Source organism: Hemiscyllium ocellatum, chromosome 12 (genome assembly GCF_020745735.1).
Source record: "Hemiscyllium ocellatum isolate sHemOce1 chromosome 12, sHemOce1.pat.X.cur, whole genome shotgun sequence".
Lineage (NCBI taxonomy): Eukaryota > Metazoa > Chordata > Chondrichthyes > Orectolobiformes > Hemiscylliidae > Hemiscyllium > Hemiscyllium ocellatum.
The window spans coordinates 57,523,010-57,542,062 of record NC_083412.1 but is presented as its reverse complement, the minus strand read 5'-3'; the positions used below and the strand labels follow the sequence as shown (position 1 = coordinate 57,542,062).

The following is a 19,053-nucleotide window of genomic DNA, read 5'->3' as shown; positions in this document are numbered from 1 at the left end:
GTAGAAAAGCACAGAAGGTGAGGCAGCATCCGAGGAGCAGGAGAGTTGGCATTTCAGAAACAAGCTCTTCAACAGGAATGTTGGACGGGGGAAGGGCGCTGAGAGCTCCTCGGATGCTGCCTGACGTGCTGTGTTTTTCCAGTGACAACTTTTCGACTCAGTCCTGAAGAGCTATCACAAACATACAGGAGAATCATGTGTCCATCAGGGAGCTGTAAACTCAGGCGGGTTCGTCATCATATCTAGAGGATGTTCATTGAGGTCGGTAGGAAATCTCATGTAAACACAGTCCTTGGGATCCATGCATTGATTGTTGAGGAACATTCAAGGACACCCTGTAGGGGCAGTGGGAAGATCACTACCAAAAGTGATGAGGGAGTCAAAGCTGAGGGGGAAGCTGAGACTTATGCAAAGATGAAAACAGGAATGGTGTTGGGGAAACACAAGGTGTGTGAGGAGTGGTGGAACAACATTGGAGGGCATGGAAAGCTACAGAAGTGGAATTATTGGCAGTGAGCACCATTGTGACTGGGTCAACACCCAGGGTGGTTGGAATCAAGGTCACTTTGATGGGTGCAAGCACGTGATCCAGGTCTATTGGGCACAAGGACATTGTAAAGGCATGAATACATGAAGAATTGTTAGTGATTAATAATTACTTAGCCAATGCAACACCTTCACCAAAACTGTGTGCATGCTGTGATCAGGCCAGTGGTGAAGTGGAAGATAAGGTTCCTGAAGATACAAGTCTGCTGCTTAGACCAGTTAGAGTGGATTCACATCCTCACATGCTGTACAATGCATAATTGGAGAAGTCAAAGAGGCGATGTGATAGATGCTTAGGAACTGGGGGAATAGGAGCAGTCTTTCAAGGAGGAGGATGAGGGGAGAAGGGGGGCACTCATTTTGTGTGACAGAGCTCAACTGTAACAGGCTGGTTTCTGTAGATGAGATCAGGATGCAGCAGAACATCATAGACTGTAGAACAATCGTTGATCGTGATGTTAACATCTCTTTTACATTATGGTGTCGAATAGCAGCTTTTATTAATTTTGTCTGTGTTTACCTTTGGTTTCCGGAAAAAAAAACATGTTTGGAATTGCCTGATTGCTTTCCTGCATGTGATGTTCCCCCACTGGGTACTGGAGACAGGGTAGTGGTGATGTAGAGAGGTATTTAGGTGGATGTAGCTGAGGGCATAAAGCTATCTGGTTTGGTGGGTTAAATGGTAACTAATTTGAGACAAAGGGGCTGTATGTGTGAGGGATTGTCAGCCATGTGCTGTGAGCAATGTGGCCTTTTAAATATGACATGGCCACATGGGATGCTGGTCTTTTGCTGGAACTCTGCTGAATGGAGATTGTTCACAGAATGGCATGTAGTAAGATAGGAATAGAATCAGGTGAGTGAGATGCCATTGGGATGGGTAGGTAATTAAAAAGGGAGGTTTGGTAAGATACAGCATATAATCTCACAAGGCCTTGCAGCAAGAAATCTTCCCAAACAAAAACTCAACATAACTGGCACTTAACCAAATAAATGTGAGATTCCGCCAATCATGATCCAGCTGTAGTCCAACTCAATTTGCAACAATGCTTTCATTTTCGACTCTAATGATTCAAATTGTGCTTCATATTGCGCTTCACAGCTGATATTTCTGCTTGAACTTTAATCCATAATTAATCAAGAGGGAATAGCAATGCTGTCCAACATGTCTGTGTCTGATCCTAGCTGACATTTGTGGTCAGATTATTTAATATGTTGCCAATGGGTTCCTGCTGAGATTCCTGCCCTCAGATTTTATGGACATCGGTTTCAAGGATTAATCCCCAAATTTTTACTTTATTTACAAATATTGTCATTGCAATTGATTGCCGAGGCTTTAAATATTAAATATTTCAGGTGATCATAACAATCCTGAACACTGTGTTGAATGCCTTCCTGTAATCTTTAACAGAGAAGCTCTATGGTTCATAATAAAAAAATGATCAGTTTGTGTTAACTAAAATTTGTTACAAGTATTTTTAATGAATATTAAAATGACTTAATTTAACCTTGCTTTTTATTATAATGTCAACAGTATTCCCTTTTGCAGAGACAGTATTTGCCAAAACAATGTTAGTGAGCTTTCCCTTATTCAGCTGAAGAAGATTATCTGAAGCATAATTTAAGGTGTTAGCCGTAGCTCATTGATAGCACCCTTGGCTGTGAGACTGAAGGTTCAAATTCCACTTCAGACACTTGAGCATATAATACAGGCTGTCATTTCAATGCAGTACTGAGGGAATACTGCATTGTTGGAAGAGATGTTAAATCCAAATCCCATCTTGCTGTCTTTGCTGAATGGAACATATTATCAAGAAATAGATTATCTGAGCATTTTGTCATTGCTGTTTTTGAAACTCTTCTGTGTTAAAATCATTGCAACATTTTCTCACATTAAAACAGGGACTACACTTAAAAGGTACTTCATTCACTGTAAGGTGCTTTCAGTTGTTCAGGGTAATGAAGGCCTCTATGTAAATGCAAGCTTGTTTCTCATAAATATAAAGATGTGGTAAGGAGAATGAGGAAAATATAGATTAAAGAAATAAACAGAGAGCAAGTTGTATAAACCAGGTATTTTTCATTTCAAATATCTGAGATTTTATCCCAGGGCCTTATTTTCGCACCATGAGAATTAGTATTCATTTTCAAATACTCATCTTAAATTACAAATATATCAATTTAAGAATCCCTTTAAACATGTAGAATTAGAAGATTTGTTGTTCACAGTATAGATAATTAATCTTAAACTGAAGAGTTAATCATCATCGTCGTCATCATTATCATCATCATCATCATCATCATCGTCATCTTCATCATCATCGTCGTCGTCATCATCGTCGTCGTCGTCGTCATCATTATCATCATCATCATTGTTATTGTTATCATCATCATCATCTTCTGTATTGACTTTTCCTGACAGAACATCATGAAGCCATTCTTCTAATTCATCAGTTGATGGTAGATCATCATCATCTTTAATATCCATCCAGACACTGTCAGCCTATAAGATAATAGACACGAAAAGCAGTGCTAAATCACAATCAATCAGGAAAATTATAAATTATTAACTTTCAGAACATGCATATAAATACAGATATTATCATATATACACCTACAAATGCTACATGAAGTCCTACAATCATGATTGTGAGGAATGGACATGACTATGAATAAATTCATCAAGAAATCTCATTAGCAGGAAATAGAATAGTCTTCAACTAAATCAGCAAAAGTCATTCATCAGAAAGAGACTGGTTCCAATTAGGAAAAAGCAAACTCTAAAACACTTAGGAATTTTTAAGTCTACGGTCAAATTTTCCAGTGAGTGGTAATTTCGCACGGATTGGCCCTCCAGCCATTTCTTGTTTACAAAAGAAGGAAGCTCTGCATTTCTCAGAGGAGATTCAGCACAGGGTTCTTAATTCCATTTTGGCTGTTCTTTTATAATGCAGAACTATCAGTGGAAGGCAAACCATATCAATTTTTCACAGCAGTCAGATGCTGTAATCTGAAACTTAAAGGTCTTGATAGACACTTTGACAACAGCTGTCAAACCATAGGTACATAAGATAAGTGAGATGTTATGGTGCTAGGAGGGCTGGATGCCAAATGGGTAGCGAGTATGGTGCCAGGCAAGTGGCGTACCCAGTGTAGGGTGCCAAGAAAGTAGGATGTCTGCTAAAAACGGGTAGGGAACCTGGCGATAGGATGCCACATGGAGTGCGGGTAAAGTGTCTGGGTGCATGGTGACAAGGGGATTAGTAAATGTTTAGGATAGGTCAGGATGAGCTGGTCCTGTGGGGCATGGGGAGGGTAGGCATTGTGTCTGGGGTGTGAGTGGTTATAAATGATGTAAATATGGAGTCAGTTTACTATTTACTTAGGAGTTAGACTATGTATTTAATAATACATACTGTCCTGAGTAATTATTTCACTTAATTTCATCTGAACCATCCAAAGTCTCCAATTTTAATAAAGACTTTTTGTAGAGATCCAAATGTAGTGGAATTGCCCAAGGAAGAAACAATTTCCTTGGCGATTCCTTAAGAGAGTGCTCCAATGGCATTTCACAGGGTCCTCATCCTTAACTCCATCTACGTCCACACAATGACTGACTGGTCTACAGAAAATGTACCCCAATATTCTGTTGCTGTATGAGGTGCAAGTCCTTTTCTGACTTGCAGGGTACTGGCTGGAGTTTTGGATGACTGATTTATGCAGTGTGGTAGAACATCCGACAATAATTCAATAGATTTCACTTTTGGTACTCAATCATTTTGCTTCCTTTCATTGCATTGGACTTCCTTGCAGAGATTACAGAAGTTGGGACTGTTTTAAAGCACCTTCACCTTGAGAGAGATTAGTTCTTTTTTCAATTATTCGTGGAATATGGGCCTTGCTGGCAAGACCAACATTTACTTCCAACGCTAAGTGCTCTTGAAAAGGTGGTCATGTAACACTTTCTTAAGGCTCTTAGTCCACAGGGTGAAAGTACTCCTATAAGACAGTTAGATAGGGTGGCCCAGGAATTTGATGTAATGATAAAGAAACAGCGATATATTCCCACATCAAGATTTCATCTATCTTGGAGGGGAACTTGGAAGTGGTGATACTCCCTTTCGCTGTTGCCTTTGTTCCTCCAGCCCATAGGGATGTGGCTTCAGGCAATGTTTTTCATGACCTGTGGTGAGTTTTCAGATATACATTACAGCTACATTGCAGCAATGGAATGTTTATAAGCTAACGAAGGGGTGCCAACCAAGTGGCTTTCTTTGTTCCGATTGGGATCGAGATTTTTGAGTGCTATAGCAGCTGCACTCATCCAGCCAAGTGAAGACTATTGCATCATGCTCTTAACTTGTGCTTTATAGATGCTGAAACAGCTTTGGGGAGTCAGGAGGTGAATCAATCCCCACAGAATACCTAACTGTGGTTGTAGTATTGATGTGGCTGTTCCAGTTAAGTTTATGGTCAATGGTGAACTCAGGGCATTGATGGTGGGGATTAGGCAATGGTATTGCCAGTCAATGTCATGGGGAAGTGGTTAGCCTCTTAGAAGTAGTCATTGCCTGACACTTGTGTGACAGGATTTTTCATTTGTCATTTATCAGTCCAAAATTGAAACCTATCTAGACCTTGACATCTACAGACATGGACTGTTCCTTTATATGAGGAATTGTGAATAGAACTGAACAATGTGCAAGCACCAGCAAACATTCCCACTTTATGAAGGAGTTGAAAGTCATAAATGAAGCAGTTGAACATGGTTGATCCCGGGACACTGTCCTAAGGAACTCCTGCAGTAATGTCTTAGAGCTGAGGGGATTGGGCTCCAATAGCCATAACCATTTTCCTTTGTGTTAGGTATGAGTCAAGCTAGTGCAGAGGTCTTATCCTTCACTCTGAATGACTTCAACTCTACCAGGGTTCCGTGATGCCACACTTGGTCAAATACAACATTAATGTCAAGGGCAGTCACTCTTACCTTACCTACAGAGATCACATCTTCTGTTCATGTTTAGTTGTAATGAGATCTGGTGCTGAAAGGTCATAGTGGAACCCAACTTCATGCATCAGGGTTTTGGAGAATAGGAGAAGGGTGATATGACAATCCGTGGACTAATAATCTAGGACCCCTGGATACAAGGTTCACATCGCACCATGGCAGATGATGAAATTTAAATTCAATAAAAATATTTTTAAAACACAGAATTAAAAACAGATTCTAGCCTAAGAGTGAGCATGTAATTGCCACTGATTGTCATAACAACACATCTGGATCACTGATGTCCTTTAGGAAAGGATATCTGCTGTCCTTACCAGGTCTGACCAACAAGTGAATCCAAACCCATAGCAATGTGTTTGACTCTAGACAATTATGGATGGGCAATAAATGCTAACCAAGCAATACTCACATACTATAAATTAATAAAAAAAGGAGCCATTTGATAGCATTGTCAACAGCCCTCACATCATTTTTCTGATAATTGGGATAAGATAATTGCTGTAATTAATCAGAATGGATTTGTCCTAATTCTTGTGGGCAAGTTTTCAGTTTCATGGCTACAGGTTAGTTTGCTATTTGGCTGGAGGTATAGCTAGTTATAATGCAAGTTACAAATTTTCAGCACAGTATCTGGAATGTGATTCTCTTCATTATATCCAGTATGTTTGACTGTTTCTTCACATCACCTGAAGTGAGTTGAATTGGCTGAAGACTGGTTTCTGTGCTGAAGACCTCAGGAACAGGATCCACTGTTGATTATCCTTGCAACATTCTGGCTAGTTGAAAATGCTTCAGCCTTGTCTTTGCCTACAAATGCCAGTCTCATCCACCTACCAGCATGGAACCTTCTCTTTCCATTGTTTAACTATACATCACTATTAATGGTGAGGTAGCACAGAATTGCATTTTAGATCTGATCTGTTGGTTGTAAGTGTAGTCTATAGAAAGCTACTTTGTGGTTTATTGGGCATGTGCTGTACCCTATTGTGGTTGCCACTTCATTCTAAGGTACATCTGATACAGTTTTTCATATGTTTTATAACGCTCCTCACTGAACTAGGTAATGGTTGAGTAAAGAAGATTCTGGTTCAAGAGATTACAGATTGTGGTGGGATATAGCTGTACTGTTGAGGTTGACCTACAGCACCTTATGGATGCCCAGTTTTGAGATTTCTTCTAAAATGAATCCTTTTATGTTGATGGCACTGCCACACAAACTGTGTTCATTGCAAAGATGATCTTGCCTTCATAACTGCTGTATAGTGGCCAATACCACCAGTACAGTCATGGTTAGATGCAACTGTGAAAGGCAAACTGATGAGAATCAAGTCAAGAAGATATTTCCCTTGTCTTGCCTCTCAGCACCTATCACAGGCCCAATCTAGAAGCTAAGTCCTTCAAGACGCAGCCAACCTGATCAGTCCTGATTCAGTATACATAACGGGGTGAATGGTTAATCTCCTTTTGTGCTGTATTCTTTCATTAGTAGCTTTAGGAAGTGATCAATAACAAAAAATGAATCCTGGTCATTTCTTTTGCACTCACAGTCAACATCACCGATGCCTTTACTCCAAACTTTTTTGCACCCCAAAAAAAACATAGTTCTTCTTTCATTCTGGATACTTGACTTGCATTCGTCTGAAGCTTTAAGTATGCACACACATTTCCTTGCAATTCCATCCACAGTATCTAATCCCATACGTTTATGTGAATAATGAAATTGAAAAACACCATCACATAGTTACACAATGTCTTAAAGAAATAGATATTGAGTGAATATGTAGTGATTTCTTTTGACAAAGGGTCAGTTAGACTCAAAACATCAGTTCTTTTCTCTGCTTACAGATGCTGCCGGATCTGCTGAGATTTTCCAGCATTTTCTCTTTTGGTATGTAGTGATATCCATCTGCAGTCACAAATGGTATGTAAAATCACAATTAAAACAAAACATGCAGACATAAAACATGAACATGCATTCCGACAGTTCTCTAGCTCATGGTAAAATATAGTTATATGAGAAAGATTACAAGAACACCAGACCAATGACTGGATTTTGCTGATACTACTTACATCAGTGACATTAACTATACCAATCTGAGGTTTGTGAAGGTCAATCTTGAAAGTTTTCTCCCAATAGGTAAACAGCTGAAATAGTCACAGAAGGAAAGTAAGATTTAATTATTACAATATAATTCCTACTTATTTGTTACTCTGTGACATGCGTACTCACCAGTGGGAAGTCATCAGGGTCAATCCACACAATGCTTAGATCTGGATTATTAGTGTTTTCTCTTGCTACCTCTTTTAAAATTGACAGAAATTCATAACCATCTGTAAAGGAATAGAAATTCCTTAGTTACCCCCAAGCATGTGACCAAGAATTACTTAAATGAACAAATATACCAGAGATATCAATTCACTTCTAGCTGCCTATGAAATACATTTTTGGTGGATTGAGGCATCAACTTTGTAGGATAGATACAATACTTGAAATAATCATCACCAATATTAATGAATAGACATTTAATACACTCGTTGAGATTGTGTTGCTAGATGGCACAGTGTTTAGCACTGCTGCCTCACAGCGCCTGTAGACCCGGGTTCAATTCCCGACTCAGGCGACTGACTGTGGAGTTTGCACGTTCTCCCCGTGTCTGCGTGGGTTTCCTCCGGGTGCTCCGGTTTCCTCCCACAGTCCAAAGATGTGCGGGTCAGGTGAATTGGCCAAGCTAAATTGCCCGTAGTGTTAGGTAAGGGGTAAATGTAGGGGTATGGGTGGGTTGCGCTTCGGCGGGTCGGTGTGGACTTGTTGGGCCGAAGGGCCTGTTTCCACACTGTAAGTCTAATCTAATCTAATCTAAAAAAAAGCATAGCAGGTCAGGCACCATTCAAGGAGCAGGAAAATCGATGTTTTGGGCTGGAGCCCTTCACCAGGAATGCCCCACGGTCTCCTATTTAATACACTTGCATGATCTCCTGCAATTTGAATCTAAAGTACTTGAATGAACACTTGAAATGTCATAATGTTCAAGGCTAATGGCCAAGTGTGAAAAGTGGAATTAATGTAGATAAATTGGTGCAGACTTAATGAGCTGAATGCTTTCTTCTATGCTGAATGACTCTTTGAATTAACACAGGAAAAGCAGAAGGCTATTCAATCTCTCAAGCCTGTTAAGTCATTCAATTCAATCAAAGCTGATCTATTTTGCTGCATTTCACCTATTTTCGATTGATAATCTTTAATAAATATCTGACTTTTTTTTGTCTTAAGAGTTTCAAATTCCCAACAGGCTTTTGAAGTAGATGCTTTCCAATGCCATGATTGGGTACTTTATCAATATTATTCCATTGTTGAATATATTCAAAGCTGGAATAGATATATTCTTGATTTCTCTGAGAATCAAAGGACATGGGGAGTTAGCAGGAAAGAGGAGTTCAGGCATAAATCAGCCGTGATCACACTGAATGATGGAGGAGACTCAAGGGACCATATGATACATAATGCTGGTTCTGTTTCTGAGGATCTTTTATTCTCTTCATTCTTTCCTAATGTTCCTGTCCTTTCCGAATATTTTGTCGAGTGGTGTTGCTCAGTGTTTGGCACTGCTGCCTCAAAGCACCAGGGATCAGATTTCAAGTCTTGCCTCGGGTGGAGTTTGCACACTCTCCCCGTGTCTGCATGGGTTTCCTCCCACAACCCAAAGATGCACAGATCAGGTGAATTCGTCATGCTAAATTGCCATTGTATTAGGTGCATTAGTCAGGGGTAAATGTAGGGGAATGGGTCTGAGTGGGTTACTCTTTGGAGGGTTGGTGTGGACTTGTTGGGCTAAATGGCCTGTTTCTACACTATAGGGAATCTAATCTAATCTATTACTGCAACAGCTACAGCTTCAATTCATTTAGTGTTTTTAACATAGCAAACATTTTATACAATGTTGTGGTTCTGTTCGCCGAGCTGGAAGTTTTTGCTGCAAACGTTTCGTACGTTTTGTATTTTATACAATACTTGCGTTAAGCCTACTATCTACATTTTATTTTTACAGACAATTTCCAGTCTAATTTGAATAGGAGGCCCAGATTTCCTGGAGAGACACAGCATATCTGGGTGAAAATCTGGCAATCCCTATTTGATATGGATTTACTGCAAGGCAGGTATTTATTTGTGCCTTTTCTCATCTCATGTTATTATTTGTGCAATTTAAGCTTCCCTTTTTTTGTTGAAGCACTTACTTGTTTGTTCACATATGTGAATGTGTTTTTCCTAATTCATTTTAAATGTTGTATGTGTGAAAAAACTGATGGTTTGTTTGATGTGAGATTCACTGGTTAATTCTTTTGTACGTGTCCACAGATGCTGTCTGACTCAACGAGTGGACCAATACATTTTCTTACAGTTTCAAACTTCCAGAATCAACATTTTCATTTTATATCTACAGTAGTGTGAGCTGTCCCACATAAAAACATTTTAATAATAACTTAAAGTTTATTCAATAACACGAGGACTTCCTTTGAGCAGTGAGGGTAGGAAAATTGTAAGGTGATCCTTTGCAAAGAGGTTTATAGTTTTATGTTTCAAATGTAAGATATCTTCCAGATATTGCCATATAAGGTTTCACCAACATTCCTCAATAATGAAACATAACTTAGTGATATGAATAGAAAAATAAACTTTTCTAAAAGAATCACTCAGTGCAAGGCAACATTCCCACAAAGGGTATATAACAATACATACAAAAAAATTGGAAAATGATCCTCAACTGGTAAACTAAAAGAAAAAGAAATACTTAAGTATCACATTTCAAGATTTGTTTTCAGGAGTCTCATAGGCCGACAATTTTTTCTTGTGAGAACTCTTGCCACAACATTTGCAGGGTGTGACCTCTGCCAGCCCCTGTAGCTCATCATTTTTCAGTCGTGGATTTCAGATATTCACAGTCAGGGCAGGGCACAGCAGCTGAAGTCAAGAATACATTTTATTTTTAAATTTATTACGCAAAGGGAAATTAATTGATTACCTTCCTTCAAGAGGTGAGGTAATTACATTTCTAAACTTCCCACAAAGCTGTATGTCATGAACACATTTGTGTTACTTGTGTCCGGTGTTGCTATGGTATTGATGGGATTACATAATGTCATCATTAGTACATCACTTGAATGTACATTCTCTCTTTGGCTTTCATGTCTGGCAGAAAGTCCCGCAAGTAGCAGGAGGCTCAGGAAGACAGCTGAAGAGCTCCAAGCCAGAAATCCTGCTTCCTGCCTATCCTACATCTTCTCAAAATCAGGCAAATGTGACAATTAATTTAAACAGATGGAATTATTTTGAAATCGTATCAACTATTGTCCACTTTAACATAATTCTCATAACATTTAAACTGTATTTAGATATTCACTTGCATTGCCACAGCCTCCAGGGCTATGGGCCAAACTTTGGAAAAGTGGTTAGTGTTGTCACATTTTTGTTGACTAGTGTGGACACACAGTGGGCTTCCTTTGAGCTGTAAGCAACTATGTGTCTCAGTCAGCATGATAATGTCAAATAACTACAGTTAACATGACAAGTCATTGGACTTCAAAGTGATTCACTGGGCTGACTTTTACCAGAAATTGGCTAAGTATCAATTCTGGGCAGTTTCATGGAGAGTCTTACGACAAAGTCCAGCAAATTTCTCACGTTACCTTCCCAACTCCACCTCCTTAGCCATCTACCATAGCCTTATGGTACTTTGCCTTTCATATTCACTCATTTGCCATAAATGAAAGTACTTGGCACTACTAGACTTTCCCAGGATTCCTGGCATCAGTATCAGTGCACTAGTTGTGTGCCAGGTGAATTGTTGGCAGCCTGGAATTGCTCTGCACAGTTTGTGTTGTTTGCCCTGGACATGTTAGACAAAAGAAAATCAGTGCCCTGCTTTGAGGACACGGACCTGAAAGGCTTCCTTTCAATGGATGAGGTGGTACACAGGAGGGCCATCTTCTTACCCCAGGACCAGCCAAGAAGACCATACCACAAGACCTTGGCCTGCCTAGTTGAAGACCACCACTCAAATCAGTGCAGTGTCTACGATTTAGAGAAACATCCAGCAGTGTAGGATGATTAATATTAAATAAATCTAAATCTAAAGAAGGTCAATGACCTTCTCTGCTCCACAAGGATAAGTGCCATCATCATCTATCTTCCACCTCACACTCGCTCTGTTTCTGTTACTGTACCCATCTCACACATACTCTACCATTCTTCCCCAGCCCACTCTCATCCCTACCATCTATGAATCCTGCAACCCCTCTGTACTGTACTCACCCACCCAGGGAGTGAAGTTAAACTACGGCTTTAGACAAGTGAGAAAAATAAGTGATATGTCACATGGCTTTTTTTCGTATTATAGCTGATTCAGCTTTAATAGAATTTACCAGGGTCTTCTTCTTCAGCAAAAGCAACAATCTGGATCCCATCCATATCATCCTCCTATACAAAAGAATTACAAGTTTATGTTACTTTGTGAGAGATTTGAGGATGTTCCTGAATATCGAAAAAAAATCTTGTACATATATGGTTGCTTTTACATCTTTAGTACATCTCAGAGTGATTTACATGCAACATATATTTGTCTAAAGTGGAGTCATTGTTGCTAGATTCACAACTGCAACAGCCAATTTGCATTCAAAATCCTACAAACAACATGGAGATAAAATCTGTTTTGGTGGAGGAATAAGTATTTGATTTTCTCTTTGCATTGTGTAGTACAGTGGGATCTTTTGTATCAGTGTAGGGTGTCAGGACTTTATGTTAAATTCCAGATTAAAGATGGTATCTGCAATAATGCATTACTCCCTCAATACTGCAATGGTGTCAGCATGGATTAATCACACAAGTTCTACAGAATGGCATGAGTACTCCTTACATGATTCAGAGATAGCACTGAGTCATGTTGAAATTATAATATCATACATTATGATATTTTTGAATACACGTTGTGCCTGAATTTTGCTGAGAAAGGAACCACACTCTTCAGTATCTGATTCTCCTAATCTGTGGCTTCTAATTTGTTCAGCCTAGTCATCCTCCTCCTTGGCTGTCTTATTTATTAATGATGCCTCTTGACCTACCATCTTTCTCATTGAGAAAAAAAACCAAATTTATTTAAATTTAACAGTTTCTCATTCTTGCTAATAACTCAAAATGTCATTTCAGGTTTGTCTTACCCATGTCTCAAACACGTCCTCTGGACGCAGTTTCCTGAGGGTTGATCTAAAAAGAGAACAAACACAGCTTTAAAATAGTTACTATGCTCCACTGTTCAAGATTTTCCAACCTACCTCTCCTTGTGTGTATTCGTAAAGGATTGACCTTATTTTGGATCATGTTTGTATGTCTTCTTGATACTGACTTGACTATCGTCTCTATCAGAAAATCTGAAATTGACCCTGATGTCCACCCGGAACTTTCCTATAAAGTCCTAGCAAGGAAGGGATAAATTGGATGACCTTCTGCATGATCACGACTATATGACAGAAACATAAGCAGAAGGTAGAAGACATAGGATGGTGGTGGAGGGCTGTCTTTCAGACTGGAGGCCTGTGACCAGTGGAGTGCCACAAGGATTGAACCTGGGTCCACTGCTTGTCATCATTTATATAAATGATTAAGATGTGAACATAGGAGGGATGGTTAGTAAGTTTGCAAATGACATCAAAATTGGAGGCGCAGTGGACAGTGAAGAAGGCTACCTCAGTGTACAACAGGATCTTGATCAGATGGACCAATGGGATTCTACCACTGCTAATGATTTTACAGTGGCACAGAGGCCCAGTGGTTAGCAGCACCAGGGACCTGGTTCGATTCCAGCCTCAGGCGACTGTCTGTGTGGAGTTTGCATACTCTCCCCATGTCTGCGTGGGTTTCCTCCAGGTGCTCCAGTTTCCTTCCACAGTCCAAGATGTACATGTTAGGTGAATTGGCCATAATAAATTGTCCATAGTATTATGGGATGTGTAGATTAGGTGTATCAGTCAGAGGAAATGTAAAGTAATGGGGTAGGGGAATAGGTCTAGGTGGCATACTCTTCGAAGGGTTGCTATGTACTTGTTGGGGCAAATGGCCTGTTTCTACACTGTAGGAATTCTATTATAGGTGGAGTTTAATTTAGATAAATGTGAGGTGCTGCATTTTGGAAAGGTAACTCAGGGCTGGACTTACACTCATAATGGTAAGGACCTCGGGAATATTGCTGAACAAAGAGACCTTGCAGTGCAGGGTCCTTGAAAGTAGAGTTGCAGTTAGATAGGATAGTGAAGAAGGCAATTGGTATGCTTGCCTTTGTTGTTCAGTGCTTTGTGTATCAGAGTTGGGAGGTAATATTGTGGCTGTATAGGGCATTGGTTTGGCCACTTTTGGAATACTGCATGCAATTCTGGTCTCCCTGCTATAGGAAAGATGTTATGAAATTTGAAAAAGTTCAGAAAAGATTGATGTTGCCAGGGTTGGAGAGTTTGAGCTATAGGGAGAGGCTGAATAGGCTGGAGCTGTTTTCCCTGGAGGGCGGAGACTGAGGGGTGACCTGATAGAGGTTATTAAATCATGAAGGGCATGGACAGAGTAAATAGACAAGGTCTTTTCCCTGGAGTGGGGCAGTCCAAAACTAGAGGGCATAGATCTAAGGTGAGAGGGGAAAGATTTATAAGGGATCTAAGGAGCAACTTTTTCACGTAGAGGGTGGTGTGTGCATGGAATGTGTTGCCAGAGGAAGTGGTGGAATCTGGTACAATTACAACATTTAAGAGGCATCTGCTTGGGCATATGAATAACAAGGGTTTAGAGGGATAATGGCCAAATGCTCGCAAATGAGACTAGATTTATTTAGGATATCTGATTGACATGGATGAGTTGGATGCAAGGGTCTGGTTCCATGCTGTATAACTCTATGACTCGAACTGGCCATTCAACTTCTCTGGCAGCATCCAATGAACAGGAAAATTAACATTTCCTGGGCCTGCCCGAAAAGTCGAATTTCCTGATCCTTGGATGCTACCTGACCTGCTGTGCTTTTCCAGTACCACTCTAATCTTGACTCTAATCTCCAGCATCTGCAGTGCTCACTTTTGCCCATTCAACTTCTCTGTCATTCCAGAAGATCCTGACTGAGCCGTTTGCTTTACAAATACCACATTCCTATCGACCCATGATAATCTTTGACTCACTGCCTCATAAGAATCTATAAACTTCTTGCTTTAAAGTATTTAATGACCCTGCCTCCCTCTCTCCTGAGGGAGAAATTTAATAAGTCATATAATCCTCTGAGAGAAAAAGCTGTCCTTATATCTGCACTAAAAGATGGCCTCCTCTTCTAAAACAGATCCCCTCTCACTCAGTTCACAAGAGGATACATTTTTTCCATGTCCACCTTAGGACCTTATCCACTTCAATCAAATCACCTCTCACTCTATTTAAAGTCCAGTGGAAACAAGGCCAACCAATCTAACCTATCCTCCTAAGAGAACCTACTTATTCCAGGTACGTACCGAATGAAATCAAATCAAAACAGCCATTAGATTAGATTACTTACAGTGTGGAAACAGGCCCTTCGGCCCAACAAGTCCACGCCGACCCGCAACCCACCCATACCCCTACATTTACCCCTTAACTAACACTACGGGCAATTTAGCATGACCAATTCACCTGACCCGCACATCTTTGGACTGTGGGAGGAAACCGGAGCACCCGGAGGAAACCCACGCAGACACGGGGAGAACGTGCAAACTCCACACAGTCTGTCGCCTTATCTACCTTTTATGTTCTTGAATAAATTCTACGATTTCTTCCTCTGAGTGGGGTTTATCCGGAATCGTGACCGAATCATCCATGAAAGGCTCATAAAAATCCACCTCATTCATCTTCAGAGAGAGTTTCTTTGCGACCTAACCAGAGAGTGCATCAATGAAGAAAATGATAAACTTAAACAGACCTACATAATACTGTAAAGTGTATCCTGCCACAATTTTATCATTGAAGAGTGTGGTGCTGGAAAAGCACAGCCGGTCAGGCAGCATCTGAGGAGCAGGAAAGTCAATGTTTCGGGCATAAGCCCTTCATCAAGAATGAGGCTTGTGGGCCAATGGGGCTGAGAAATAAATGGGGGGGGGTGGGGTTGGGGGAAACGTAGCTGAGAATGCGATAGGTAGATGAAAGAGGGGCAGAAGTGATAGGTCGGAGAGGGGGTGGAGCAGACAGGTGGAAAGGAAGATGGACTGGTTATACCATTCAAAAGGGTAGTGCCAAGTTGGGAGGTTGGAACTGGGATAAGATGGGGGAAGGGAAATGGGGAAATCCACATTGATCCCATGTGGTGGGAGGGTCTCAAGACGGAAGATGAGGCATTCTTCCTCCAGGTGTCAGATGGTTAGGGTTTGGCGACGGAGGAGGCCCAAGACCTGCATGCTGTTGGTGGAGTGGGAGGGGAAGTTAAAGAGGTGGTGGGGTTGGTTAGTGTGGGTGTCCCAGAAATGTTCTCCGAAATGATTTGCAAGTTGCCATCCTGTCTCCCCAATGTAGAGGAGACCACATCGGGTGCAACAGTTTCAGTAGATGATGTGTGTGGAAGTACAGGTGAATTTCTGTTGGATGGGGAAGGATCCTTTGGGGCCTTGAAAGGAGGTGAGGGGGGTGGGGGAGGTGTGGCTGCAGGTTTTGCAGTGGTGGCAGGGTAAGGTGCTGGGAGGGGAGGGTGGGTTGGTGGGGGGTGTGGACCCGACAAGGGGGTTGCGGAGGGAATGGTCTCTCCAAAATGCAGATAGTGGTGGGGAGGGAAATAGCTCCACTCCCCTCCCATTTATCTGTCAGCCTCCTTGGCCCAAAAGCCTCATTCCTGATGAAGGGCTTATGCGCGTAATGTCGATTCTCATGCTCCCCAGATGCTGCCTGACTGGCTGTGTATTTCCAGCACCACATTCTTTGACTCTTATATCCAGCATCCTCCATCCTCACTTGCTCACAATTTTAGCATGTCAATCCAAAGGATAGAAAATGACACAACAAACTAATATAAACCTCCAAAAAGCAATGTATTTCAAAAACAACACCAAATAAAACAAGTTTATACATGTAAGTGGAGGCTGGAATTCCTGACATAGCTATACGATACAAATTAATCACATTGAGAAAGCAATTATAATTAAATGGTTTTCACTTATAACCACAGCTGCATTTCTGTTTTAAATGTTTCCATTTGGAAACATATAATGTTATTAAATTAATTAACATTCATTATGAAATGCTGAATTAATAGACATTGTTTAACAACATTATTACTACAGGCAGTACCCAGGTTGCGAAAGGGTTCTTGAGTCCATTCACAAGACAATTTTCACACAAGTTGAAGCACAATGCAGGAGAATGCAAAGCAAACATTCATAAGTACAGGAAATGGTCATTTCTAAATTGGGGACCTCTGTTAATCATTGCATCACTGTAATGGAGGGCCCATACTCTTCATGAAAGTTATTTTTAAAAATCTGACAAAACATCAAATGGCATATCTAACTGAAGTCTAATAAAGACGTTAAATACTGTAGATGCCGGGAATCTGACATTATCAGATCTGCTGAGGTTTCAGTGGGAACCTTATGTTTCTTATTTTTGCTTTTGGACGGCAGCAGTTCATAATTCTATTATTCTCACTTTCTCTGGCCCTGTCTTTTGTCTCATGTGCGTTTATCATGCCCTTTGGCTATTCCCATCGATTTGTAATTGTCACATAAGGTTTCCCATCCTCTGCTCAATCACAGGCTTGAATATTTTTTCATTGTTCCAATCTTCCCATCTCATCTCCTTAAAAATGATTGCATTTCAAACTTTTTCCAGTTCATTTGAAAAGTCATGACCTGAAGTATTAATTTTGTTTTTCTCTCCACAAGTATTGCCAATTGAATATTTTTACAATTTTCACAAATCAATGTGGTTTTACTAAAGGGAATTTGTATTTGACAAATCTATTGGAATGTTCTGAGGATATAACTAATGAAGAAGATAAAGATGAAAGCTGTAATAGATGCATTTTCAAAAATAAGCATTTGAAAAAGTGCCACAAAAAAAGGTTAATAGGCAAGATAAAAGACCATGGATTTGATTTAATATGTTAGCAGAAATGGACGATTGGATAACAGGCATGAAGCAGCTATTAGACATAAATAGGGCATTTTTAAAATGCCAAGTAGGAATGGTAACATACCACATGGATTAGTGCTGGGACCTCTACTATTTCCAATCTGTGTTCACAACATAAATGAAGAGACAGGGACTGCTGTGTCTAAATTTGCTGAAGATATAGTGCTCGTGCAAATGGAAACTATGGCAAGGACACACAAAAAGACTCAGCAATAAAGAGATGACCTCAAGATGGCAGATGGATTGTATTAAACTGAACTATGCAGTTATTCCTTTTGGTCTTTTGACTAGACAGGCAGATTTTTTTTTAAAAGCGTAAACTTGTAAGTAAAAGCAAAATACTGCATAAGTTGGAAATCTGAAGTAAAAACAGCAAGTGCTAGAGAAACTCAGTAGATCTGTCTAGTTCGGAACAATCATAATGAACTTGAAATGTTAACTCTGTTCCTCTTTCCATAGATGCTGCCAGACCTGCTGAGTTTCTCCAACAGTTTCTTCTTTTATTTGAAACTTTTAGGTATTTGTTAAAGATTGGTGTCTTTGTAAAGGAATGCAGAAAGTTGGCATTCAGATACAGCAAGCAAATAGGAAAGTATATGATATATTGGCCTTTGTTGCAAGTGAATTGAACTACTGAAATAAAGAAGGTTTGTTAAATTTGACCAGGTTTTGGTGAGACCACATCTGGAGGACCATGCCTAATTTCCATCTCCATATTTAATAAAAAATATATTTTGTTAGGACTGTGTAAGGAAGGCCAATTGAACTTCCTCTGTTTAACACCCTCTCCATCAGCTGCAACAAACAATTTTTTAAAGACACTGCTATCACATTCCAAGTGTACTACAGCAAATTATCAAGATTTGCTTCGGTGAAAGAAAGAGGAATCCCCTATGAAAACATAATAAAACATGTCATCAAACATTGTGAAGGTAATAAGTGAAAAACAGTGAGTAACTGGTATAGCATGGAGAAAAATGCAGTTCAGAATCCTACAGTCATTGAGCTGTTATAACTGAACCCACAACTATTTGTTGTCCGTTAATTTCAAGAATTGTGAGGTTTGAGGGATCTTTGAGCTTTTGATGAAGATTGATTCCCCAGAATGCTTTTTCACCAGGTACCATTTCCTGGGGTGATGAAAGAAATTGGCAGTGAGAGAAAGAGGGAGCGAGATAGATTTTTCCAGTTCTTGCTTCAAATCCATGTTTCTTTCTCTCTGCTATGCTGCAAAAAGCAGCTATTTAAATGATAATTCAGGGTATTTACCTGAGTCTGGCTCCATTTGCTTTACAAGCCAGATAACTGGCAGATAAACCTTTCATCTCCCAAT

At 40.1% G+C, this 19,053-nt stretch overlaps 1 protein-coding gene across 1 annotated transcript in view; it reads right to left on the bottom strand.

The window, feature by feature from the left end:
- Positions 1 to 2,634: 2,634 nt before the first annotated feature.
- LOC132820773 (calsequestrin-2-like) overlaps positions 2,635 to 19,053 on the bottom strand; it is a 51,896-nt gene continuing 35,477 nt past the window's right edge. Inside the window, exons 8-13 of the mRNA XM_060833065.1 lie at positions 15,345 to 15,475; positions 12,764 to 12,809; positions 11,972 to 12,026; positions 7,785 to 7,885; positions 7,625 to 7,699; positions 2,635 to 3,049 (exon numbers count right to left, since the gene is read on the bottom strand). Coding sequence (XP_060689048.1) covers positions 2,804 to 3,049; positions 7,625 to 7,699; positions 7,785 to 7,885; positions 11,972 to 12,026; positions 12,764 to 12,809; positions 15,345 to 15,475 — 654 coding nt within the window. The 3' untranslated portion in view covers positions 2,635 to 2,803. The remainder of the gene's footprint in view (positions 3,050 to 7,624; positions 7,700 to 7,784; positions 7,886 to 11,971; positions 12,027 to 12,763; positions 12,810 to 15,344; positions 15,476 to 19,053) is intronic.